This window comes from Tyto alba, unplaced genomic scaffold, assembly GCF_018691265.1.
Source record: "Tyto alba isolate M040663 unplaced genomic scaffold, T.alba_DEE_v4.0 Super-Scaffold_18, whole genome shotgun sequence".
Classification (NCBI taxonomy): Eukaryota; Metazoa; Chordata; class Aves; order Strigiformes; family Tytonidae; genus Tyto; species Tyto alba.
This window is the reverse complement of record NW_024881280.1, coordinates 21,938,771-21,965,622: the sequence shown is the minus strand read 5'-3', so window position 1 is coordinate 21,965,622 and position 26,852 is coordinate 21,938,771. Positions and strand designations below refer to the sequence as shown.

The window sequence follows — 26,852 nt, the reverse complement described above, 5'->3', positions numbered from 1 at the left end:
TCATGCTTTTAGCAGCTCCTTCTAAAATAGGATGTGAAACAATAACTTCGTTACTAAAATCTGATCATCTCTATTCCGTGTCTCACAAGAAAAATTGATGGATTGCTTCTGAACTTGTTGAAATCTGTAAAAGCAAGGCTTTTTTGTCAACTCCAGCAGGTGTCGAGTCAAGCCCTTAGTTCTGATCCTGCAAGGATTTATGTGCATACTCCTGTATATTCATTGATTACACATAAGCAAATCATTGCTGATTTGAGGCCCCTGAGTTTTAGCATTATTTGTATTTTTACTTACTATAATTATGGTTTCATTATAAGTTGTAGGTGCATCATTCACAATCAAGATTTAAAAGCTATTTTTCATTCTTTGCAATTTTTAGTGTTTATTTCTTCTTTGCAAAATTATGGATGAATTTGGAAATATGCAGAAGAAAATTTTCTTAGCAGAAGAAAAGGTATAGATAGGTGGAGGCTGAGAGATAAAAGTATCATCATTCACAGGATATAAAAAAATGAAATATTAACACAAAATGTAGTAGGTGGAAGGATAGCAGACGACTGTGGTTTTTTTCAGCTGCAACACTGTGGTTTTTTTCAGCTGCAACACTTACCTCTCCTGTTGTTAGAATAGCCATTATAACCTCACAATATTGAATGTGTTTATCCTCCTGGCATCACTGGTAGGACAAGAAATGTCATTGGCCCCATTCTGCAGGAGAATGCTGGGGCACAGATTCTAAATGCAAAGTTATCTGCATTATTTCAGAGACTTCCAAGACTGCATGAGCCTCTACTCTATATGTAAGCCATTGTACCATCATCCCTTAGCTGAATACCTTCTTGCTACTAACAGGTAATGTTGTTATACTACAATCTTTTTTGCAGCACATGCAAGAAGGTAAGATTTTTCTCTCATTTTAAATAGAAAAAATGAACATAAAAGTGACATTTATTTTTATTAGTCTAATTCGAAGTAATTTATAAAAGTGCATTAGTTAGCTGAACAGTAGATTCTTCAATCCTTTCTACTTCATGCCTTGAGGTACTCTGTCTGTGCTTCCTGAGCTCCTTCCTAATACCATCTTGTAATCTTGCTAGCTTTTACCCATGTGCTCTTACATTTGGACAAAGGCAGTATAAGCTGTGGCTAGTTTGGTGCAATGACTATATAAATGGACTAGTAAATAACACCTGCAACTAGGTATGTGGCTGTTGCCAAACACAATTCCTAATCATGCTTCACTTTTAATAAAAGCTGATAATACTATTAAAATAAAAAAAGTGTCTAGCTTGACTTCCCAGCTGCTATTTTTTTTTTTTTTTAAAAAAGGAAGAATCCTGTATATTTAAGGTATCTATCCCTCTGATAAATGTAATTGAAATTGGCCAATGAGTTCAAGCTGTTCAAAATAGCTTAGGTTGGAAGGTACCTCTGGAGACTGTCTAGTCCAACCCCCTGCTTAAAGCAGGGTTAGCTAGGATAAATTGCTCAGGGCTGTGACCAGTTCGGCTTTTAATATCTCTGAGGACGATGACTCCACAACCTCTCTGAGCTACCTGCTCAGTCTCACACTTACAGAATACTCTTATTTGAAACAGAAGTTCCTGTATTTCAGTTTTTCCCCCTTGCCTCTTGTCCTGTCTGCTGGGGCCCCCTGAAAAAGGACAACCTTCTGCCCCGTGAGGTATTTGTACACATTGATAAGATCCTCCTGAGTCTTCTCTTTGCCAAGCTAAACAGGGCCAGCTCTCTCAGCTTCTTCTGGTGTGTATATATCAGAAGTTCCAGTCACTTAATAACCTTCAGGCCCCTTTGTTGTGCCCACTCCAGTTTGTCCATCTCTCTCCTGTACTGTTCATGTACAGGACTGCATGTGTTCTGTAACTGTTCTTACAGTTCAGTACTGTTGAATATCAGCTTTACCTAGTAAGTCCTTAGTAAGCACTAGGAGTAATTATTGGGTTTATACAACCCAAAAATGATCAGGCAATGTGACTTTAAGTATTAAGGTGTGCGGAAGCTAGAGGAAGGAATACTAGACAACAATGTAAGCAGAATACTTTGCTGGTTATGCAAAGGAACAATATCTTTTCTGTCACTAACAGCACTATTCATTATCCAGGATATGTGAATTTGGATAAAGGAATTGACTATGCTGAAGAAAAATAATGTTGGAATGCAGACTTCTGATTGTACCTGAATTTTTAATAAGGTTTATGCAGGCTACAGACTTCCATTTCGCACAGAAATGCCACAACCATATGTCATTTCAAACTTTCTGATTGTACCTTCACTGTATTTGTAAGTGTAAAAATAGAACACTATAAGTAATACATGTGACTATATAAAATATAGTTACAACTTTGACTATATATTATAGATATAAAACTATAAATAATATATACTTATATAGATACATAACTGATCTGTAAAAATGTTTAAATCCTCCCCTTTTGATTCCTTTGTGTTCTCAGACATAGCTCGTTTTCAAAGAAGCCACTTTATTCCTTAGCTGTGCACTGTGCCATTCTAGAAATTGTCCTGTAACATGGGCGTGACGATCTCTTTACTGATTTGAGTAGTTTAGATTTGAAGGACAAATATAATGCTGCTGAATTGTGCCCATTTTAAGATTTTTCTTGCAGAACAGGTTCCAGTAAGTTACATGCACTTGCACCTTATCAAATTTGATTTTTTATATAGGTATTTGTATTCCACCTTTGAGCTACCTGTCACTTGGTTAAAGAAACATGATGTATTCAAATAAGTCACATGTAGGAGAAAAGGACAAAGGCATAGCAAAGTCAAGCAGACATATGGGAAAGAGAACAATTCTAAACTACCAAGAAAGTTGCCTATGAGGATTTCTCCAATTATGTCTAATTCCATAAATATTTTAACTTTCAGATTTTACAGTGGTCACTGACTGGTGTTGTGAAACAGCCTCTGAATCTACAACCACATTCTGGCTACCATTTTTTTCAATAAATGGTGCAGTTTATACAATAGCATTTTTGCCAACTACAGTAAGCATAATGAACTATGTCCTAAATGGCATTTAATTATAAATAGAAGTAGAAATTATTTCTTTAAAAAAAAAAAGTCTTGTTCTGTAAGATACTTGTGTGTCAGGATTCCTGCTGATCATAATACACTTTGATATGCGAATAATCATGGAAGAATTCTCTTCAGTCAGAAACATTTTTAGTGAATCTGCAATTAGCGACCTAAATTAAAAAGTATAATTCTGAACTTTAATTAATATTTAGCTAATTTAATTGAAGAAAAGACAAATACAAATTCACTAATTAATTACTGATTCTCTAATTTGGAAGTGGAAATAAGAAAGAAATTATTTTTAAACAATCTGTACATACACGTGTATGTATATATTCATATGCCTTTTTTCAATTATTTTTATAGTGTATCAAATTACTTCCTCACCCAGGTAGATTGCAGCATTTTCCTGTAAACTTTTTATTCATTTATTTTCTGGGTATGCACATAAACTTAAAGGTCCAAGTATTTAGGAAAACTGAACACCTGGAGTTGGGTCAGATTGTCAGATCAGTGCCTGGGAGTAAGCACAGGTGTAGATCACCAAATAAGGATTGATTTCTTCTAATCTCCTTTGTCCCTGGTTTCTCAAGTAATATAAGCGATTAACACACAGCAAATGTATTTACAAACTTTATTCAAGTGGTAATACTGAGCACCACTAATAGCTTAAAGAGAGTACCTGCTATTAAAGGAAACAGTAAGAAAGGAAGCATCAGGGCAAGTGGAGAATTGATAGAAAAGTTTTCAGTAGAAAAGCGTTTTATACTATTTAGTTACTTTACAAATCCCAGTGAGATAATTATTTATTAAATCAAAGCATCAGTTTACCTCCCTATCTTTCCAGTGGGTTCATGAGCAGTAGCAAAAAAATTATGTGATTAAGGATCATGGGAGATGAAGAATGTCTGTGATTCAGTTTGGTAAAGCAGATGTAGATTAAGTCGTGGCATTCAGGATCTACTAGTATTGATTCACATGGATATGACTCATTTTTCAATCATGAGTCATGGATTATGAATTGAGAAGATGCAGAGCACTAACTGATACTGGTGAAGCTCATGCAGATAAAAACTCAGTAGCAAAAAGCTGTTGGGATTTTCCCAAGTTAAAGTTACAGGTGATCATAATTCCTTAAAACTTTCACATAGTAAAGTTGAAGTCCTTTAGCTAATTATTTGAATCAAAGCAATTCTCCTGCTCAGTTCTCACACACAGTCTAAGAATTTAGTCAGGTAATATATATTTAAATGAATAGTTTATACATAAATATGTGAAAACTAAGTAAACAGTGTATGTTTTGCTAATTTTACAGATATATGATGCTGCTCCCAGTTCAGTATTTCCCTAGTTTTCATCAGAGTCAATTCTGATGCATTCATATGTTGGAGGAAAACTACTGTGCTTCTGTCTGCACAAAGGGCCTCTCTTACTGTCTTACTTCTCAGTTTCTTGAGGGATGAGTGCTACCCAGTATTTGTCAGAGCTATGATTTTTGTCCTGCGATATATGCAAGGCTCAATTTAAAAAGCTTGTTCTTCATGCATTTATTTTTTACATTTCTAGATAAGTTTAATGGATCTGTTCCATTAAAAATATGGCTACAGAACGTCTACACATTAGGGAGATTTCATATGGCTCTTGTTGCACCTGAAAAAATAGTTTCATTTTCAGCACTAAATAGAGAGAGAACAGCATCAATGTTCATGGTTTTACATTTTAACATACCAGGTGAGAGAGCTACTCTTCAGAATGGCTGTCATGCTATTTTCAAAAAATACAAAAACATGTGGGCTTTCTAGAGTTGAACAGTCCATGCTGGCTGAGTGCCAGTATAAGTAAAATGTGTAGAAATGTAATGGCCCAGAGCAAGCTAATAAATGACAGTGTTGCATGAGATCTTCAGGGAACAGCAAGAATATGCATGACTTAAATATTTATTTGTGATTTTGGAGAATATGTAATGTATTTTCTAATGCATTTGAGAAAAAACAAACAAACAAAAAACAACAAGAACAACAACAACAAAAAAAAATTCCTTCGACTGAAAGCACACATGATTTAAGTTAAAAGAAAACAGTAAGACATAAGATGTAAAATTGGAAAATACTGTTTATTCAGAAGTAATAGCTTTAGTAAATCAAGGCTTTTGTGAGTTATTATGGTTCTTACTGCTAGGCTGTATGTATACAGATAGAGTCTGATTTATTGTTCACAAAAATGGCAAGATACAACAGGTGAATGGCAGTGATGAAAAAATGTAAAGAAAAGAAAAAGAATAAGCAGTTATAATAAGAATAAGCAGTGATGGTGCTATGTGTGCGAAGTTGGAGTATAGCTGTAGCCATCTGAGTTCTGTAGTCATCATGGGTTAAACTATCGTTACTTAAGTTTTACCCTTTTTGTTGCCATTGTATAACGTATGCATTCCCAGATTCCTTGAATATCTGCTGGTGTGACTTCATCTGATGTTCACTCAAGAGTACAGTTTTGATTAATGTTTATGTTCTCTGTACACGTCTGCTATATAGCACAGATTCAACCCTGACCTACAGAGATGCAGACCTTACCAGCTGGACTTTGATTCTGAAACATGGTGATGTCCATTGCAAATCAGTATTCAAAAACTGTTTAATGGAAAAATGTCTTGATTGTCTAGTTTGCAAGAAAGGAAAAAACAAAACAAAAAAACCCCAACTGTGTAGTTGTGATAGCACTTGAGAATATTAAACATTGGAAAGTACACTGTACTTAAGTTAGAAGAAAGATTGCCATTCCTAATTCTTTAAACTTCTTTATTCCTTCAAAATTCATATTATTTTTAAAGTGACAGCAGAGGCTTGTCTGTTTTTCTAAAAACAAATACTTTAGTACCAAATTAAGTGGATGAATGCTGTTGTTGAAAACAAACTTTGATAGTGCAGAAAGTTGTGTCGCTTTCCTCAGAACAGATTTCCATTTCACAAAAAAAACCTATTTTTTTCTCTACATTTTTAGTCAGAAATGGGTTGCTTTCCAGTACAGGCTTGTACAATAAGTAGTCAGGTGCAGAGGTACCAGCCATTATTTTTGAGGAAAACAGTGAAGTTTTCTTCATTTGGTCTCATGGTAGGAAACCAAATAAAAGTTGCAATATAACCATTTATAAATTAACAACCCTGCAATGTATACACAGTGTTTATTCATGTAGCTATGCATATGCCATAAAAATGGTGGTAATTAGCTACACAGATGATATCCTCTCCAGTCTAAGTATCAAGTTTCAATGCTCTCCTGCAACTCAGTAGCACAGGACTGCTTTCTCACAGACTTTGCTACTGGAATGATTCCAGAGTGCAGGGCTCCTGGAGGTGGTCTTCTTCTAAAGGACTTTTATGTTTTCTGCAAGAATGAATTCTCAGAATTCACTCTGAATGAACAGACTAATTTTATACTGATAGGCTATCCAAGATGGGAATGTGTAACCTGCAAATTAAATATCGTTGCTTGCAGTATCTGCAGCATTAAGTTCCAAGTGTGGAATATAAGGAATATCAAAACAATTAGATATTAGAAACTGAGTGTTCTCTCTGGCTGCTAATGCCAAGGTTTTTGACTAGCATTTCCAGGGTTTTCAAGTCTCATGGGATTTTCAGACATTTTGTAACTTTATGTTTCTCTTTACCTGGATCTGTCATACCAGATACAGACAAAAATGGAGGCTGAAGAATGCTGAACGTAGATTGCATACACTAAAAAGAGGAATTTGGGAACTAAAACCAGAAGGGACTCATAGCTTTAAATGATGTGGTTTCCCTTATTGAAATGTAAGATTTGGTCAGTTATAGTGAGGCTGTTAAAAGCATTTTTTTAAAGTGAGTTATGACACTAAGGCTGATAAAACAGCCAATGTATCCCAAAATTACATTAATTACATTTCACTAAATGACTCTTCAGGTGATTTTAAAAAGTACTTTAAATAATACCTAACTTTTAGAACCAAAATCACATATAAAATAAGAATAGTAGAAAACCCATATTAAAGGCCTGATTTTATTTAAGCAAAGACCATTCTCACTAATAACAGGATGGTGGCTGTTCTCAAAGTAATTTATAAAATGCTTGGCTAAGTCTTTGGCCTCACAATTTTTACATTAAATAATCATCCTGTAATAAGATGCCTTGCTCTGTAGACAAGGGGTGGGGAGTGGATGTTATATACATTGGCTTTAGTAAGGTGTTTAATACAGTCTCGTGTAGACTCATTGTCACCATATTGGTGAGATATGAGCTGCGTAAGTAATCAATAAGATAGGTGGAAAATTGTCTGAACAGCTGGGCGTGAGGAGTTGTGATCAGTGATGCAAAGTCCAGCCGGCAGCCAGTAACCAGTGCTGTTGCTCAGGGATGGATCCTGGAAACAGTAGTGTTCAAACTGGGTGATGGGATGGAGGCCATTCTCAGCAAGTTTGTGGATGGCAGCAAACTGGGGGGAGTGGACCAGGGTTTTCTAATGTCAGATTAAATGACCTCTGAAGATCCCTTCCAGACTGATTTATTCTGTGATTTAATGGATAACAAAAATTAACAGGTGGGGTAGTGTAAAAAAGCATATGTTCAAGAAAATAGCATAACAATTTAAAATCTAGATTGCTAATAGTTGTCATCAGTAGCTGCAGTATGCTCTGTGTTACAGACGATTTTCAGTGCTGCAGGTTCACATCCGTGCTGAAGGACAGGCAATGAACAAATGCCAGTGTGAGTCAAGGTGATTTCTAAGGCTGCTGCCTTGCTACTTCAGTAGAAAGTTCTTTTTCCACATAGCTGAACGTGAAGTGGACCCAGGGAATCTCTCTTCAGTTTAAGTTTGGTATTTGCCCCAGTTCACTATATTCAGCTTTATATGTGGCTTTTGATCAAATCTGCACTGTTTGGGTTTCTATGTAAGACCTTTTGTGTAGTTTCATATACAAACACTACCTGACATTACTGAGTTCCATTTTCTTTCTTCCAGTCCCAGTGTTTTTCTATGCCTTCCTCCTCTTATAACCTCTTACTGAGACAAATCAGCTTTTCTTTCCCCCTTTCCATGTAAAGGGTGGCCAGCCTTTGGACTTCCAAATCTACGTACTGCCTTATGTGTTTGAATGTCAGAAGGTGCAGACAAAAGTGAAAACAAGGAACTCTGAGAACATTTCAGAAATAGAAGATAACAGTGGCTTCCTGACACAGTAAAACTCCACTGCATTGTGGAGCTAGGCTCTAATCAGCCATTAGTATCACACAGCAGCCCATCCTGAATCCTCAGTGCTGTCCTACTGCCAGTGGTGTGATGTAACATTGGTAGATGAGCTGCACAGTAGCTCAAAAGACAGATTGCCTTTTTTTTTCTTTGATATCACATCAAAACTGATCAGAAAGTTAGCTCTAAAGCAGAGCAGGGTACGTTCACTGGCAGTTTGAGAAAATAAATATATGTATTTTTCTTTGTTTCACAAAAACCCCTTTTCCCTGTGTTTTCAGTGAACCAATGCTGGCTGCTTTGCTGTTGTTTCACCAAGCGCTCTCCAAACCTTAATAAGGAAAAGAGGTCCAAACCAAACCAGAGGATAAGACAAAATCTGGCTTTAAGTAAGAGTGTATGTAATATAGGTGTTTTGCAGCATCAGCGCTCATTGCTTAATCTTATCACTCATTTCTGTTGTGCTTAATTAATTGCAAACATAGACGTAACAAGGTAGCAAAAAGGAATTAAATGGATTAGTTGAGTCTTTTAGTCACAGTCCTCTAATAATGTAAAATCAAAATGCTGTGTCTTTAGGAACTGGGCAGGAAATTTTTGCTTCTTTGATGTCATAGGGTAGAAGCAGCATATGTCCTCATTTGCTTCCTGCAAACAAGCTGTTTCTGATCCTCACAGGGTAGGTTTTGCAGTTGTACCTTTTACTAACTTCCATAGCGTGAGAAGAGGGCAATACTTGAATTTGCCCACATACAGGAACTCTAATTTTCCTGGGGCTTTTTATTGCTTATGTGAAGAGAATGGATTGTACTGTCTAGCTCAAGATGATGCAGAGAGATTTAGACAACGAAGGATTGACTTTGCAGTGCAGGTTTCAGGGTATCCACTGTTTAGAAGCCAAAAACTTGGATCTGTAGAATACCTTTCAGATGCTGATTGCATTACATGACCTGGCTCCGATACACGTATTTTTACAGGGAAATGATGGAGATGACTAAGGGATATACAGCTTACCTATTGGCATCAACAGTAGCATGGCCCATTATGCCATGGCAGAGGCACCCTCTACAGGTGATGAAGTCCCTCTAAAAATACCATAGCTACCGTGAGACTTATAGTTATCCTTTTTCACCTGACATGTAAGTGACCACCTGTCAGTGATTAGAGTTTGCATTAAAGAAATAAACAAGGGGATTATAGAATCCTCATTTGCTTTGTGGATTCATTTTGTTCTGAAAAAAAAATCTCATTTTATAAAACTTAGTGGAAGAAGTGTGTCTTTTGTGAGAAAGGAACCTTAGGAATTCATAATTACTTTCAACATACCAGAACAAGGGCGTTGGCTACCTGACCAATAAAAATCAGATATTTTCTCAAAGGAAGAAGTTGAAAATATCTATCAATACAGTTGGTGGTGGTTCTCATACTTCTAGTGGAAAATTATTCCATCTTAACTGGTGGTATTTATGTTTTTAAGACATTCGTCTCTTGACAAGTTCAGCATTACCAGCCTCTGTGACTCTGTTGGAGGATTATTGCCCTATCTCTGTTAAATACAGCTACACCTTTTCCCTTTCTTTTTCTTCTTTGGTGTTTTTTCTGTTTTGCTTTGGTTTTTTTAATGCTGGCAGGCTGCTGATGTAATTAAGTTTTGGAAAGAAGAGAGGGTGTGGGTGCCTGAAAATGTTAAAGGCAGGTTAATTCTAGACATGGCTTTGCATGTTGACATTTCCCAGTTAACACACAGCTTCATCGTAGATTTCTCTTGAAATTTTGCCATGATACACTGCCAGCAAATGGGAGTGGTGAAAAATACTGGGAAGACCAGTGACTGCTAAAATAACACAAAATAGTGGTGCTGTCATCACCTGTTGCCACAACATAGAATTCAACAAAAAAAATGCATGCAATAGAAGACCCTAGAATATTTGACAGAATTGGGTATACAGGTCATGTTCACAAGAAAATATTTTATCTTTTTTTACCTTATCCACAGATACTTGATAATCAGTCGTGTTTTAGTAGCCTTGGCACAAAGAGTCTAGTTTCTTACTGGTATACATTATTGGACTTCCCTGAAATGCTAGGAAGCTGCTTCCATTTTAATAAGCAAGGGATTGGGTCCTGAATATCTTTTTATGCAAAGCACTTGTTTTAGGCCTCATCTTGTAACTGGGGTTAATATTGGAATTGTAATCGTACAGTGTGTGTCATTAATATTGGTGGGACACTGGAGAAAAAGAAAGATGCATATAGTTTTAGATCTCTCTGCAGAACTATGCCTACGGCAATACTGCATTGATTTGATACACAAAGGTTGAATATATTCTTGAGACATCATTTGGAATCTGATCCTGTCTCCATTGTAGAAAAAAAAGTTTACAAGCTTCAGTGGAAAGTTTGGGCAGCAACAGATCAAAAATTAGACTTAATTTTTGTACTCAAAAATTTTTCAATTTCTAGTTACCTGTGTAAAGTACTATGAAATTGATGAACGCTGCTTGCAAAACATAAGTAGAAAGTTTTTAATGAAAACCCAAATCTTAAAATGGCACTAAATCAACCTCATTTTAACAGTAATGTATTCTTTTGTCATCATGTAATGTTACAACTACTGGTAAAGGCAAAAAATAAAAAAAAAAAAACAACAAAAAGTGTATTTGAAAATCTCAAGAATATTCAAACACTGGATGAAAATCTAAACTTCTACAGACTTAATGTTTAGGGGTTTTTTAATTAAGCAAAATACTACAAGGAACCACATTTGTGAAATAGCTAATTTTCACTCTAATATATGAAAGTTTTCTGTTTTGAAACTGGTTTTACTGGTTTTGATACAGTTATACTTGATATTTTTGTCAGTTTTTCCCAGTAAAGTGGAAAAATCTAAATTTAATCTTCAATATTAAAGATTAAGAGGAATGAAAAAAATGTAATTTGAGTCTAAATTATACCAATTGAAATGGGAAAAAACCTTTGCCTTAAATATGCATTTAAGTAGTATTTATTGTTAAACAAAAAAAAGAGCCTGTTTTAAGAAAAATTTTCAGCTACCATCTGGAATGGACTTACAACATTTGTACAACAGTAGTTTACCTATATTTTGTATTATAATACAATCCAAATCACTAGGTAGGGAACTAAAGGTAGGTTAGGTTTTCATAAAAATTTTATAAAGCCTTATCAGACATGGAATTGTTTTACAGCCAATGGAAAAATCAGGGATTGTTCAGTTTACATTGCAGCAACAAGTGGAGAGATTGGAAAAAAAAAAAACCTGTTCTAGCTATCTTGATGTGAGCCACAACTTTTTCAGAAAAGTCATTCGAATACAGATTAGCAAAGACAATGCTTAGAAAGCCACTTTGCAAAACTAAAATAGAAAAAATTTGATATGCTAAGGTACAGCAATTGTTCAAACCTACATCTCATTATAAGCTAACTCTAAGTTTTTGCTTTTATTTGTGGTCAGTTGTCTTGCTCCCTAGGCAACAGCCATCCAATACTGAGCTTTTCCCTCATGACAAATTAGCTAGTAGTTTTGCCAATTTTCATGTATTTCCGTGTACTACATGTAGGGTAACCTCACTGATTTGAAACATAAGTTCATAGTCATAAGTAGTGTTTTACACCATATAAACTGTATTTTTTGTTATATTTTGTATAAAATATTACTCATAGATTGTGAACAAAAGATGCAAACAGGAATTACTCCTTTGATATTTTTGAAATGTTCCTGCTCATACAAGCATGAAATTGAAGACGTTGAAATTTAATGAGGAAAATGAGGGAGAGCTCACCCTAGGATAGCTGGTCACTTTGTGACTGGATGGTTCACTGCAGAGTAACAGACTTCACAGAACATGTTTTCCACTTCTATTTTTTCATAGCATTGTTGAGTTCAGCAGCTGATCCAAAGCAGGCTGCTATAAGGGTCTCAAACATTGGTTGTTCCATGTTTTCCATGTATATTTTTGACGACATTTTTACGTGTTCTGTTTAATTTTTTAGTATATTTTTACACAAAAGAATGATTTATGTTCTTTGATTCAGAAGAAATATAAGATATTACTCTACATTATATAAATGCTTCATAATGGTAAACTTTTAGGAACATTTCCATTCCTGCTGTTAGGTTTGTCTTTGGGCAGGCTTTTCTCTGACCTTTTTAATACTCTCTATTCAGAATTCTAGTCTGAAATTTTTAGGCCTCAGGAGTGTCCCAGTCAAATATGACATATTTTCAGGATAATGTGGAGTTCTGCATAGAAAATTGACATTATCTGTATTACACATTCAGTATTACTGTGCCCATCTCTATTTGTTTTCTTCACCTGAGCTGGAACTAATCATTATTCATATATCTAGATACTTTAATATGTGTTTATATTGATGGCACAAAAGATGGAAAAAATACGTATCTCACTAATAACTATTCAATTATTCTTAACTTTAGGAAGTAAGAGACAGAAGTGGGTATGTTGAATTGGTTTTTAAAACCCCTTAATTTTATTTTGTTTATGCATGTTTCTCCTTTAATTATATAAGGAAGTAGATTTTACTTCTGTTTTAAATTAAATTCCTTAAATGAAAGGTGAAAGATGCCTGCCTCTTGAAATATGTGATGAATAAGTCTAACATTCAACTATACAGTTTGGGTCAAACACTCTGTACGATACTAGAAAAGAACTTTGTAAAGAGCAAACTTGAGGTCTAACAATAATCCTTCAAGGTTCATAGTTTGGGAGAAAGTTACTTCTGTATACTGCTCATAGTATGAACTTTTCTTGAAGAATAAAGTTGGCTTCTAGCCATACCTGCTTACTAGCTACTGTACTTATATTGAGGCAGGCTACTTGGCTGTTTATGTACCTCACCACAACTGTCTTTGAAGGCGTGCTGACTTGTTTGGAGATGTGATTATTTAAAACTTCCTTAGGGAATACTAAAAAGTTAATATTTTGGAAAAGAATATGGAGATTAGAAATTGCTATTACATACACAGAAAGAGATCAAGGGATAGTTTAGACTACAGAATCAGTTTTCAAAACTTTTCTACTTTGTATATGTACCTTTTATATAGTATTTTCTGTTGTTAGCTAATCCTTTGTGAAAGGACCAAACCCAAAATTCAGAGAATTTGAAGAGGTGCTCTCCATCCACCTCTGTGGATTTATGCAATGCCCTGCCTAGCTGCTGTGTTAAACTGCTTTTTTATTCCATAAAGGCCTTAGTCTGATGGTACAAGCATTTAGTGCAGCCCTGACTACAGGGCTGTAATGTACAAGAACTGTTTATTGATCCTGCACAAATGACAGAACTTTCTCCTTAGTTTAAATCCTACTGGAAATTGGTGTGCATTCTGTGCTAAATAGAGAGGTTTCTAAGTAATGGGATCTATTTAAAAAAAGGGTACTGGGGAGGGCAGGTATGTGACTTTCTTTTTATAGAGTGTGCCAAAGCCCCTGGAAGTGCAGCATACTGTGCTAGCCAAAGAGATGCTTGCTTACCCTTCAGTTTTCTTTAGGATTCCTTGTTGTGTGATATTTACTCATTGCAATGTTGAATAGTACACAGAGAACCATAAATAACTAAATCTAAGCTCAGGAACCATTACATTTTGACTTTCCAAATACTGAGCAGTTTGTAGCTTTTGCAGATAAATACAATATAATAGTGTTTCAGATAGTATTTCCACAGTGAGACCAAAGATTTTTTTGAAGTCTTATATTTAATATTTTGAATTTGCATTTTGTTGAAACTCTTGTAATGGTACAGTCCTTAAGGACAGGTCAGAAAGCTTATAGACTGTTGAATGTGTGACAAAGAGGCCATAAAGAATCTGGTCAGATGTAGCTAATTAAAGGTAAATGAAGGACAGCTGCTTTTTATGTTTCCAGCACATCTTTGATCTGCTCTACCCCTCAGACCTCTGTGGACAAGGTAGTTAAATACAAACTAGGAGGCCTATTTTAAAGACATTAAAGCCCTCCAGGGCAATCGAGTGACAGTCCAAGCAGCCATAAGCTGTTTGCTTTATTCATTAGAGAACTTTAAATGTGTCAAGAAATAGAATAATGTCCATGCTCTTAGATCAGCATTAGCAATGAAAATTACAACAGCTCTGGGACATATGAATGGGCAAACTTCTTATGAAAACAAGTTTATTGAGAAGCATTTTACTATAACAGCAAAAAAAAAATATAGGTTACACATTTTCATTGCAAGAATATTGATTCAATATGCATTGAAATATCTAAAGCTGTAGTGACACAAACATCATGTAACCCAGTGCTGACCTCAGTGGTCCCTTCAATCATGTTTTAAAAAACTTCCTTTTCAGACACACATGATGGAAAGAATATGTCATATGTGAGTGACATAATAGCACGTAATACTTGCTGAAAAATTTATGGAGAATTTACACAATATATAGCCTTTCACTTGTGTCTAGAGACTCAGATACTTCAGTTTGTAAATTGCAAGTGTTTATTTTATAAGTCAAAGCTTTAATGTCAACACAACATCAGTAAAGGTTGTAGAAAGAATACAGAAAAAAAATCAGCTATATAAAAAACTCTTTATTGCTAGTCATTTTGGGAAAACTGATGCACAGAAATATTTGCAAGTTCAACTCAGTATATTTTTTGAGAATTGTTTGATATATTTATTTTTTTATTATAATTTTGTAAATAGGAATTGAAATGGGAATTAAGGTGAAGCAAATTCCTGTAACATTCTAAATGGCAAGTTTGGGAGATACATGCCATATTGCCTCAATAATATCTAAGAACTTAAAGAAAATATTTGCTTTTTTGTTTAATATTGTGTGCTGCATTTCACTTCATTATCTTTTGTATCAGTAGCTAAATGTTGCATTATTTGACTGCATAATCAAACTCTCCATGGTATTCAGCCCCATTGAAACAGCTTTGGTATTATTTTAAAACCAAGAAAAACTATGAAAAGCCTGGAATTTTAAAATGGTCATGTTGACTGCATTTTAACTATGCCATAAATGCAAAATTCATAGGTCTTACTGTACATAGAACATTTCTACATGGCATTTTACCTCAGAAAGGCTCTATATGAGTGGAGCAGTTGAAATTGCTTGCCTATGAAAGTGAAGTGCTGTGTGCTGTTGGAGTCTGGAAGAACCTTTCTTCCAAAGTTATGTAGATGTAGTAGAAGATCCTCTGTGACTGGAAACTGATTATTCCTGGGTGATTTGACATTTCCTCCTAGTCTTACTATAGATGTATTTAATTATACATAATTTTAAAATATCCTGATCCTCCAAATTGTTATAGATTTGTCTAATGACAGATATATAAGTATTTCTGTAGTCAAATCATAGACATGAGGTTAATCACGTTGGTAGGTCTGTGAACAAAGGACTTAATTTTTTTCATTTTAAAATAAGCAGCAAATTAGAAAATGCAAATTAAACTGGAAGAAGACTTTTGTTTTTACTCGGCAAACAATGTTCAGAAAACATAAATGAGCATTAAGCAGTTTAATTGAAGCACATTAAAAGATTCAGTAAGCTGTATTCTAGGCAACAGTAAGTATAAAGATGTGGTTACTGCTGTCAGTATAATATACTGATTTATCCGACTGTGCCAAAAACATTGTGATAAGCAAACAATAAATTTATGCTAGATTTAGAGTAGTTTGCATATATACTTCAAACATTAAAGCTAGGTATTTTTTACTGAGGCAAGAAATAAATGGGTAAATTATTACAGAAAAATAGATACATGTTGTGCATTGAGCACCCGTGGATTTGGTTAGCATACTTAGACCTGTTCCACTCCTGTTGAATCTACAGGCATCAGCTCAGCTGTGTGTTAGACTAAAAAAAAAAAAAAAAAAAATGCCCATACTGTGGTAGAACTACTGTGAAAGGGAAATACAATAACTTGATAGGACCATTTCTCTTCAATTTAAAGATGCAGTAAAGATTAGTCCAAAAGGGAACTAAAATATAAGAATAATCTTGGGGGTTTTAACAGCCTTTATTTTTTCATTTTTTTAACAAAGTACCTGGGACATCAAGACAAATGTTAAGACCTTCACAATACATTCCTTATTGACAAATGCTGTATTGCAAATGTTGGTTTATTACTACAATAACCTCTCAGTACTTGTATGTGCATGGCTTATCACAAGGTGAAATTTGCCCTTCCAAATGCTGTAAAGGTTTATGCATGCATAATCACAACTTAGGTCTGAGTATCTTGTATTCATGGCATGACTATTTAAGAAGATCCATACCATTTTCTGTCTGTATTCACTTAACTGCTCTGACCCAATTTTCAAGTTCAACAAAAATAATAGAATATAATTACTTTTATATTTGCGATAGAACTGGACAGTTTACCATCTGGTAATAATGCTTTCTTTAGCTGGGCAGGGAGCAGTGAAATCATGCGGATGCTAGGCAAGCGTTGTCAGCACCAAAGATGAGCAGTTTGAGCTGTCTGATGTGAGTATTGAGCATGAGCACATTTCTAGCTAGATCTGTGGACTGGGACTTGGGAACTAAAGGGGTTTTACAGCTGAGCAGCAGCTGGTCTAGATGACATGCTGCCTGAAACACTCATTTCCAGCTCCTGTCTTCCACACATCTGGGATGTTATTCTCCAGCATTCATGTAACCTGAACTTGAAACATTGAAGATTAAAATGCTAGTTTGCTGTACAATCAAGGCACCATTATGAATTCAACACAGGCTGAATTGTTTTCATGGAGACAACTCCAAGAACTCTGACCACTTTCAGCACAAATCCTAGAGGCCAAACATCAGACATTTCCATCTGCTGCTGAAGTCCTGGGGTTTTTTGAAAGCCAGATAAGCACTGTTCCCAACCCCACTGTTCCTCAGTTTCCAGATAGTAATGCTCCACTGTCAGGCTGCATCTATTAAGGAACACTGTTACCTGACAAGATGTTGAGCATGACTCAGCTCCTTCTGTAGGCATGCAAAAAGCTGCCTTCTAAAATGTGTTTGGCAATGATGGTAAACCAAGAGATCCTCCTGGGATTAATTCTGATCAGCTAACACATTTTTAAACACAGGCATCCTTGTCCACACCAAGGGAGAAATCATATTCAACATCTTGTTTAATTAAAATGTTTTCTAGTATATTTTCTCCGTGTAGACAAGGTCTCTAAGGAAGAATGACTCATGAATGCAGCAATGCCATTATGGAGTACTTTTTGGAGTAACTTTCCATTTCTCCACATTTTCTAAGGAAAGCACTGATTTGGCTCATTACCTGAAAGGTTAATTAATGTTTGTGAGGAGCTCCAGGGTACCATTACTTAATCTGATATCACATTGCTAAACAGAATCCTAGACAAGAGTTAAAATAAATGTCACTTTCTTAAGTGAAGGCTAATATGTAGATCTTTTCCAGCATAGTCCATGCATACTGCTGTACAGTTATCCTTGGAGCCCACTTGACACATACTACAGTTGAGAAGGGCACAATACGTGATTGCCTCGCTAGGAAAGGAGTGGGCCTTGGCTGCCACACATATCACAGTGAACCTAGAATTTTGTGGACTTTTCTGAGGGAGATGTACCCTTACAGAACAGGTAAAAGCTTTATGTGTCTGTGAGTACGGAGTGGGACAACAAACTAATAGAAATTTGCCTGTGTAGAATTGACTGCAGGGATACTTTTTTCTAGGCATTGATTATTCTTCAAATAATGCTGTTACAATCAGGAAGAGATTCCATGCTTCATCTTGTCAAATTAAGTGTTTTAGCCAATAGACAAGCAGATTTAAGAGGAATTTGTCATTGTTTTTATTAGGATACAAAGATCAACACAAGACTCTTTCTGTCAGACATATATTCTCAGAAGGAAATGCATAGTACACATAAAATATTTATGATCATTTCTTACATTGTAACTGTATCTATGTAAAAGCCAAAATAAATACCAACTGTTCCAGCTATACAATATACAGTGCCTGATGTGTTTATTGCCACGTTTTCTATGACCAGTCCTCCTTTCTGTTGTGTTTCTCCAGTGCCTGTGTTATTCCAGGGAAATGAGTAACACAAGGGGAGGAGAGTGCATAATGACTTCTACACTGTAGGGGGTTGTCTGAACTAACATATGGATCATGCTCTGCATCTCCTGAATATGTGTAGGAATCTGTGTTCAGGATGTATTATGCAGAAAACATGTAGAAGGTGAGCTACTCAGGTTTCTTTGAAAGACAAATCAGTGTGTATCACAGACACTTCACACTTCTTGATTCATAGCTTTGAGGGTCAAAGAGGAGCCAAAAGCAAGAATTTGTCTCCTAAGGAGGACTAAAGCCATAATAATTCTAATTTTATCTGTGCTATTTAGCAAGTCCTGTTAGCTAGATTTCTTTCTTTTTCTCCCTAATCAGTAAATAGATGAAGTATGGAAACAGTTGGGGGAAGAGGAGAGCTATAATCCTGTGCTGCCGAAATCTCAAACTTTCACTTTTTGCCAGATGGATATTAGAGCACATTTTAAACAGTCAGTATTCTCAGGCCATGTTGTATGATTATTGATACAAGATTTGTGTGTATAATGGAAAAGAGCAAAGAACCTCAAAATACCCACCAGTCACCAAAATGTTTGCATTAAAGAGATGTATATGAAGATTGCCAGTTTGAGATTTTAAGTGTGAATCTTGTAGAGGGGAATGTAATGTAGTCCATAATGAGAAACAATTTAAAAACAGAAGATATTAGTTGGAAAAGGGAAAATGCTTTACTGAGGAGGGTCGGTTTGGGGGTCAGTATTTTCTGTCATTTTATTCCCTCTATGGGATGTTACTGAGCAGAATGTTTTACATAATAAAATTCTGGACTCCCTTCTCGGCTGTTGATATTCCACTTGTGTACACTCAGAGAATGTCAAAGATGACAGCTGGTTATTTCTTCAACACACAGATTTTGATTATGCCTTGTTTTATGGTTAGTATCCAGTGTTCACAAGAAATGTTTTCCCACCCAGAAGACAACGAATGTTGGACTGATCTAGTAATTGTTCTTTCCTGTATTTCCTTTGGGCTCTTGTTCAGCTAGTTGGATCTGAGTTGTTTTAAAAATAATTAGGCCATCATAAATCACTTTGAGTTAGTTCACATGTGACATCACCAAGGAGACCCAATGGGACAATTAGAATATGTTTTTGGACAATCTATCTGTAGCTATGTTAACTGCTTTATGATGAAAATAAAGTTTGTAAACAGTAGTCTTTACAGTGTGACAAGTTAAAATATATTGCACCCTGATATAGCTGTTCAGCAAATTAGATTTTCATATTGCTAATTGAATTTGTCACAAAGCTGATGAACATTAGCTAAAGAAAGAGCAATATATTTTATTTTACTGAGCACATCTCAGAGTGCTTGTAATTTAGTAGGGCCACCACACTTTCTGGGCAGGCTATCAAGTAGGATGTTGTAATGATTTGCATGACTACTATAGTAGATGGAAAAATGTAGCTTGTGTTTGTAGCTGTTCCATTAGTGTCTTGCACAGTGTGTGCTCCTTTGGTGCTCTTCAGAGAGCTGTGTCATAATCTCAGCATCTTTTGAAGAGTTCTGTCTGGTGAAATCAAGTGACTATACACTGTTCAAAACCTACTACATAATTAAATGATGAGACAAAGGAAAGACTGAGAAAGGCAGATAACCAATAGAATCCTGAACTTATCAAAACAGAGCTCTTGCCAAGGACCTTGGAATTCATCTGATTCAGTTGCTGGAAACATGCCTGAATTAAAAATTATCCTACGAGGACCAAGAAAATAGAGCCAAATTCTGGCACTGTACAGTTCTCTCCCAAAATGGACATTAATGCTGCAAAAACAAAATAGGGTGAACAACCCCTGGCGCCATGCTTGGCCCCCTACTGTAGGCTCTATCTGCCAAAACAAGATGGAATAGAAGATCAAAAATGGGGGGGGGGGGGGGGGGGGGGAGGTGAAAGAGGGGAGGAGAAGTTGGAAAAGGAGGGTGGTTGGAAAGGAAGAAACTCATAGGCTATGCCCCCTGCCAGCACTGAAACACTCGACTGCAGCTCCGCTTGCAGAGCACCTGTTGGCAGCTGCTGGAGTAGTTTATAGGTTTTGGGATAGAATCAGGATTGAAAACTTAGAGTCTATGTTCCCTTATGTGACGTGATTTGGCCTTATTTTAATAAAATAGAAATCATTCCTGGGCAATAATTACAGCAATAAATATGTCTGTTCAGAAATAACGACAGCTCTTGCTTTCTAGAAAAAGTATATAATAAATTGCATGATTTTTAATACCTCTCCCTACTACTAATATTCTTTGGCTGGTATCATCTATGCTTTCTTCCTTTTATCCAGAACTGAAAAACAAACCCATGCTGCATGGAGTGGAAAGAAAATACAACAAAACAATGGTCATAAATGTTAACTTGATACTGTCATTCACAGTGGCAAGAAGCTAGGTGTAAGGGGTTATCTGACCAGTATGATCTTTTACAAGCTTTATACATTAGGGTGGAGTGACAGAAAAGTAGGAAAATTGTATATATTAAATTAGAACTCTTAACAAATATTTTATGTCAAGAATTCAGTTTAAGCATTTTAACATCTTCACAAACTTCCATGTAAACTCCTGTTCAAATACATTTTGTTGAAAATTTTAGCATTAAAAATTACTGGTGTTTGTGTACAAAAAATTTTGCACTCCTTTGTTGTTATATAAATAGATTATTATTCTTTAAGAGAAATATATAATAATTACCAGCAATATATGTATTCAATATGTGAAGTATATCAAGCAGAAAATTAATGGTTATTTTTAAATATAGGTATTTATTATAGGCCGAGGTAAAACTCTATTGCTTTTATTGGCTAACTGTCCTTTGACTATAATGAGAATCTTCCTGCTGCTAATGCTTTGGTTCAGTGTAAAAGGCTTACTTAGATAAGTATCTGTATTACTTAGAAAGTCTGGATAAATTTAAAATAGAAAGTAGATAATATTTTGGAATTTAATACTTTCTTATATAAACTTTAAAAACCCCACAGTTTTCCTGTTCTACTTGAAACACTAAACTTATTAGTTCTAAAATAATTGAAATATGAAACTTTAAGCCTTTCTTAGATTTATATTCAGTAATGAAAAAAAACTCAATTTTCTGACGCTGCAGTGTATGCTACCCAGGCAGAGGTTGGCTCCTACATGACACCCACCAAGAGTCTTTCTCCATCAAGTCTGCCAAAGAATAGGGCCAAAGCACAAATTCCATTAGTTCAATAGTTTGTGTGTGGAACATTTCAAAATGAAATTTTTCACTTTGTGTTAGCATAATTTCTTTGCCTTGCTTAGAAAGAGAAAGTAGTTAAGTAGCCTAGCATGTAAATAAATTGTCTTAGTAATAGAGACTGTGAGCTTTAGTGACACCTGAGCTCAACCATATTCTGTGCCATTAAAATCAGAGGACAGGATCTGGACCTTAAAACAGTGATATCTGAACAAGGAGAGCACCTAGTGGAACATAAGCATGTGCTTCATTTCAGTGGGGCTATATGGTATGCATAAAGAAAGTAATTTGCAGATATTTTAATTTGAATAAATAATACTTTACTGAGTCAATATTTTTAGAAATTTAGCTATGAATAAACAAAGACACATTCTGTATTACAAATTAATAAGTAATTATTATAGCAATAATAATTACTTATTATTGCTATAATAATAAAATAAGTTAAATAGACGCATTCAAACATTATAGTAAGTAGTCTTCACAAACTGGCTTTGCATGTTATAGTATTAAATTTATTACTCCGAATCAGAAGAGACCATGGATGCTGAAGAGTCTTAATAAATCAGGGCACAGAAAGTTCAAAGACATGATAATCTAATATCTAGGACATAAGGATACATATTTTCTCAGCATTTGTTTAAGGAATTCTTTAAGATTTGTGTAGTTGTTTTTACTATCTCTGCACATTGACAGATCTAAAAAATACACTTTTACTATGGTCCTGATAAAAATACCTTTTTATTGTTTGGTGTTTGTAATGAAGGTAGTATACAAAATGGACAGAGGAGTAGGCAAGCCTAGAAAATTGAAACGAATATAGAGAAGCTCTGAAAGTTTTCCCTGGGTGATGTATGCTGAGGAGCATGGGCAAAATGTGGATGGTAAACTTCTGGACTTTTCATGAGCTGTCAGGTGGGTGGAAATAAGTAATGGAACCAACTTTGAAGCTGGTGGTGGCAGGTGCATTCGGCATCTCCTATTTCTTGGCATTTCCCCCTTGCTATTCACACCCTCAATTCTTGGAGATGGAAAGTCCCCAGCATGTGATTTTAAGTGCTCATGATGAGCAGTGGAGCAGGAGGGGGAAAAGCCAGGACTACGCATCAGCATCAGCGTGGAGCAGAACAGGATGAAGAACCAGTAAGGCTGCAGCTCAAGTAGCCAGCTCAGGAATCAGCTGTCATCTTAACATCGAGTTCATCTGAGCCCCCAGCGCTGTCTTGTATACAAGCAGTTTCCTTAGGGATTAGTCTTATGTGGCAGAGAAGCCAGTGCCAACCTGAACTCCCTTTCTTCACTATTTTCAACAAGATTTAATGAATTTTATACGATGCCAATAAAATATTCCTGCTGTTCTTGTCAGAAAACTGAGCAAAACCTATGATTAAACTGATCACATAGCTCAAATCTTTACTTTCCCCACCATAATGAACAACTAACACTGTTTACTGTCAAAAATCCCTGATGATTCCAATATACTACAGAAGAGTATCTTTAATATACAAGGTATAGAAGTACTGTATCACCAATGATATGTTTAGAATTTTACTTTACTTTTCAAACTCCAAAAACTATTGAAGTCAATGAAAATTAAACTACTATTTGTACAAATGTTTATTAGTCATTTTTTTATTTTTATTTTATAGGTCTTGTAGAAATTTGCCTGATGCATCCCCTGGATGTAGTGAAAACAAGGTAAGATTCTGCTTGAACAGGTTTTGTTGACACTGGAAGATCTCCAAATTAGGAGCTGTCAGAGAATAAAATTCTAGAACTTCTCCAAGTAAGATAACTTGTGCCTTTAATGGCATTTATATTTACTTACCTGTATCCACAGCATTTGACAGGTGGATTTTGAATAGCATGACATTTCTGATTAGAGGTCATCTAAAGGTGTTAAATCTGGTTTACGGCATGTATTTTTAATGTTGTAGCAAAATCATATAATGTGAAGAGAGATATAGTTAAATTCACTTACTATATGTATCATCTGCATGAATGCTTTTATATGTAATTGGGCAATACCCCATTGCCTCCAAAATAATTTTCACAGATTTTGAGACCTAACAAAAGTAATAAAACAAGGTCTTATATATTCTTTCTGTAAGCTAAGTACCTTCATATTTTTATCTTTTTAATTTTTTTTTATCTATCCTTATTTTATTTTCTGAATATTTGTACTTATGTGAGTATAAATTATTGACCTGGAAAATTTGGTCAAATGAGGTTTTTTTAATGTTGATTATTGAGATGGAAAAAGAATAGTTGCGTTTCTAGTTTCTTTGATATCTTTTTAGTTTTCTATGCTTTTTAGTTTTCATATCAATTCATGAGTGAGTGTTACCATATGTGCAAAGCAAACTATACAATAAGGAGGAGAAAACTTTTCATGCCATGCGTGTTACACGCAATGCCAATAATTACCATATACAGTTCCTGGAGATCTATCTAGGTCTCAGTCATGTAGGCAGCAAAGCTTTGCTAAGAGATGTTTCAACCCCAAACAAATTATGAGGACAGCTGTGATCTCTGGAATATGCTTGAAGCAGTCAATTATGAATTAAGATTCTAGTCCAGTTAGCCAACATGTGAGCTTGTTACGGATGTATTTTGGCTTCTCTTTAAATCACGTTCTCGGCTTTGCCTAAGACCTTGAGATACACTTTTCTGCAGCTTGCGTTTTGCAGGAGGCCATCTGTCTGTGGTCGTTGCCCAGCACCAGGGCCCAGTAATGCAGGCTCCAGCCATGGTCACTGCTGCTGAGGTGCTGTAGCTTCTCCTTGGGGCTTGGAGTTTGCTCAGGCAATTCTGTATGCCTTCATAATATGAAATATGTTGCTTCATACAGAGACAATACACCTGGTAGTTTCAAGGGTTCTCTCTGCCCCTCTACATACCGCCAAGACCTTGATATTAAAACAAGATTTACATATAGAGATTGAAATTAAAGACTCAGAAACAACAGGGTATAAGCAAAACAAATACAAGACCAAATTTGAAAGGAAAAAAAAAAAAAATCTGTCCTGCTCTGCTGTGATGTGGACCTCATAGGATGTGCTTTAGTGACTACATTTTGGCAGGTTGTGCTATAACTCACGTATGGCTCTCAAGCTTTTGATTTTACCTCTTCCTGTTTTCTTCTTTGTACTAAACCAGGAGTCATGTTCTTATGTAGTATAAATGCAGCAATGGTGATTTACTTCTCATATCTTTGATTCCTTTGAGGTTGCCATCCTACACATCCTCGTGCCTCCAGTCTTGGAAGAACTTAATACATATCCTTAGAATCATTCATGATTTAAGACATGCCACATACCATATATCATAAAAAGCATTAATTGTACATCTGTTCTGATAAACTGGCAATCAACAGATGTACTTTCAGCTCTCTGATAGAAACCACGCATACAGTGGACTCAGAATACAAGGACAGATTTCCCCGTTTCTCTTCCAGATTTTACTGGTTTTGTCATGCTTTTAGTAGCGAAAATGCTAATCAGATCTGAGATCCAGAAATGGAAAGCATAAAAGAGTGTACAGCGTTGTCTGTGGAGCTGTATCAATATTAAAAAAAAAAAAAAAAAAAAACCACAACAACATAATAAAAGTTAGGAACGCTTTAAATGTGAAATCTGAGTCCACAAACAGTGGAATTAAAGAAGAATGCAGGAAAAAAATGAAAGAATAATAGGTGTGTAGGAGAAATCAGATTATGAATCATGGTGAAACCAAGAGGCCGAATTAAGTAAAAAAAGCCATTAAGCAAATTTCTTCATTTGAAGAAACTTCGAGTTAGCTTTGAGTTAGCTGCAACTTTTTGCAGAAGTGGGCAGTACCTAAGGGATAGTTTTTCTGTGTTTTGATGATGCAGTTGTATTCAGAGATACTACACAGATTTTGCACTAACTTTTCTGCTGATCTTAGCAGACATTAGTACTTGAAAATACTTAGATTTTTAAATCCAATTACAAAACCAATAATAGAATATCCTTTGATATCCATCATTCTATTCTGCGTTCCTAGCATCATGCCATTTCCTTTCATTTTGTAATTGCCCAAGTTTACTATAGCAGATTAATTCTTTGATGGCCTTGGAGAAATTAAAATGAAACGTTTTTGATTCTGAACTTTGGATTTCAAATGTTTTCTAATGCATTTTCATTTACTTTATTACTTTGTTGCAGTGCCTCTAAGACTGCAGTGCACTTACTGTTTTTAAACACAGTATTTATAATCTGTCATTTCCTAATGACTTCTAGCTATTACAGTTTTGGTGGTTTGTTTGGGTTTTTTTTTTTCCTTATGGTTAAGTGAAAGGATGTATAAAACCACCATTTGTTTCTTAATTTGTATGGTGTTTTGAGTTTCCTGCCTTTTTTCTGTAAAGTGTTTGGTGGAAAGAGTCCCATGGCCTTTTCAAATTAGTGGAATCTTATTGATCTAAGTTAGCATTCTGAAGGAGTTTATGGAAGTTGCCAAAGGCTCACATCTAGTGGACTGGTGGCTTAGCATGTTTGCTTCATTGATTTTTTGTGTGTGTGTATGCTTTTAATTAAAAATTGGATAAAATAAAGTTACTGTCAGAGATTATTTTGAAACCCTGGAAAATGGTTTGGCTCTTTTGTGACAACATTTTGCAATATTTTTTCTGTGTTTAGTAATTTTCTATTATTCTACAGTAACAATGCTAGACTTGTTTATCTCCTCACATCAATGGAGGGACAATATATATATAAAAATATGTGTTTATAAATGATAGATAAGTGAAATGCTTAATGGAGTGGTTTTTGCTAAATGTATATTTGAAAATCTTTTTATTTTTTTATTTATTAGAACACCAAAGATCATTAAGAAATTCATGTGAGCGAGATAGCTAGATGGAGATAACTATGATCCACTGTTTTAGCTCTATGAATCCCACTTCTTTGAAATAAAGCTCTTTTCTCAATTACAAGATAATATTGGTATAGTTTCTAATGAGAGACTATTAAAAAAAATGCACTAAACTTTTAACGTCTCCGTATATCAGAGAATCTGTTATCTGTTTTATTTATCAGTTACCCTTATGATGAATTTAGCCATCTATAGATTAAATAAAGTACTGAATCTCTGCTTTTGTCCTCCTAAACACAAATTTTACAGAATTTGGTAAGGGGTTATGTATGTGCCTATGTAGGAGCAGGGAGAGCAGTAGCAAGTAAGAGTTTTCTGATACAGAGACAGCGAAGACATAGAAGATCTACTTTTAATTAAGAAACCTATATGATT

At 35.3% G+C, this 26,852-nt stretch overlaps 1 protein-coding gene across 1 annotated transcript in view; it reads left to right on the top strand.

Moving 5' to 3' along the window:
- The window catches only part of SLC25A21 (solute carrier family 25 member 21), a 264,536-nt gene that overhangs the window by 128,166 nt on the left and 109,518 nt on the right, over positions 1 to 26,852 (top strand). The window contains exon 3 of the mRNA XM_042790921.1: positions 23,231 to 23,279. Coding sequence (XP_042646855.1) covers positions 23,231 to 23,279 — 49 coding nt within the window. The remainder of the gene's footprint in view (positions 1 to 23,230; positions 23,280 to 26,852) is intronic.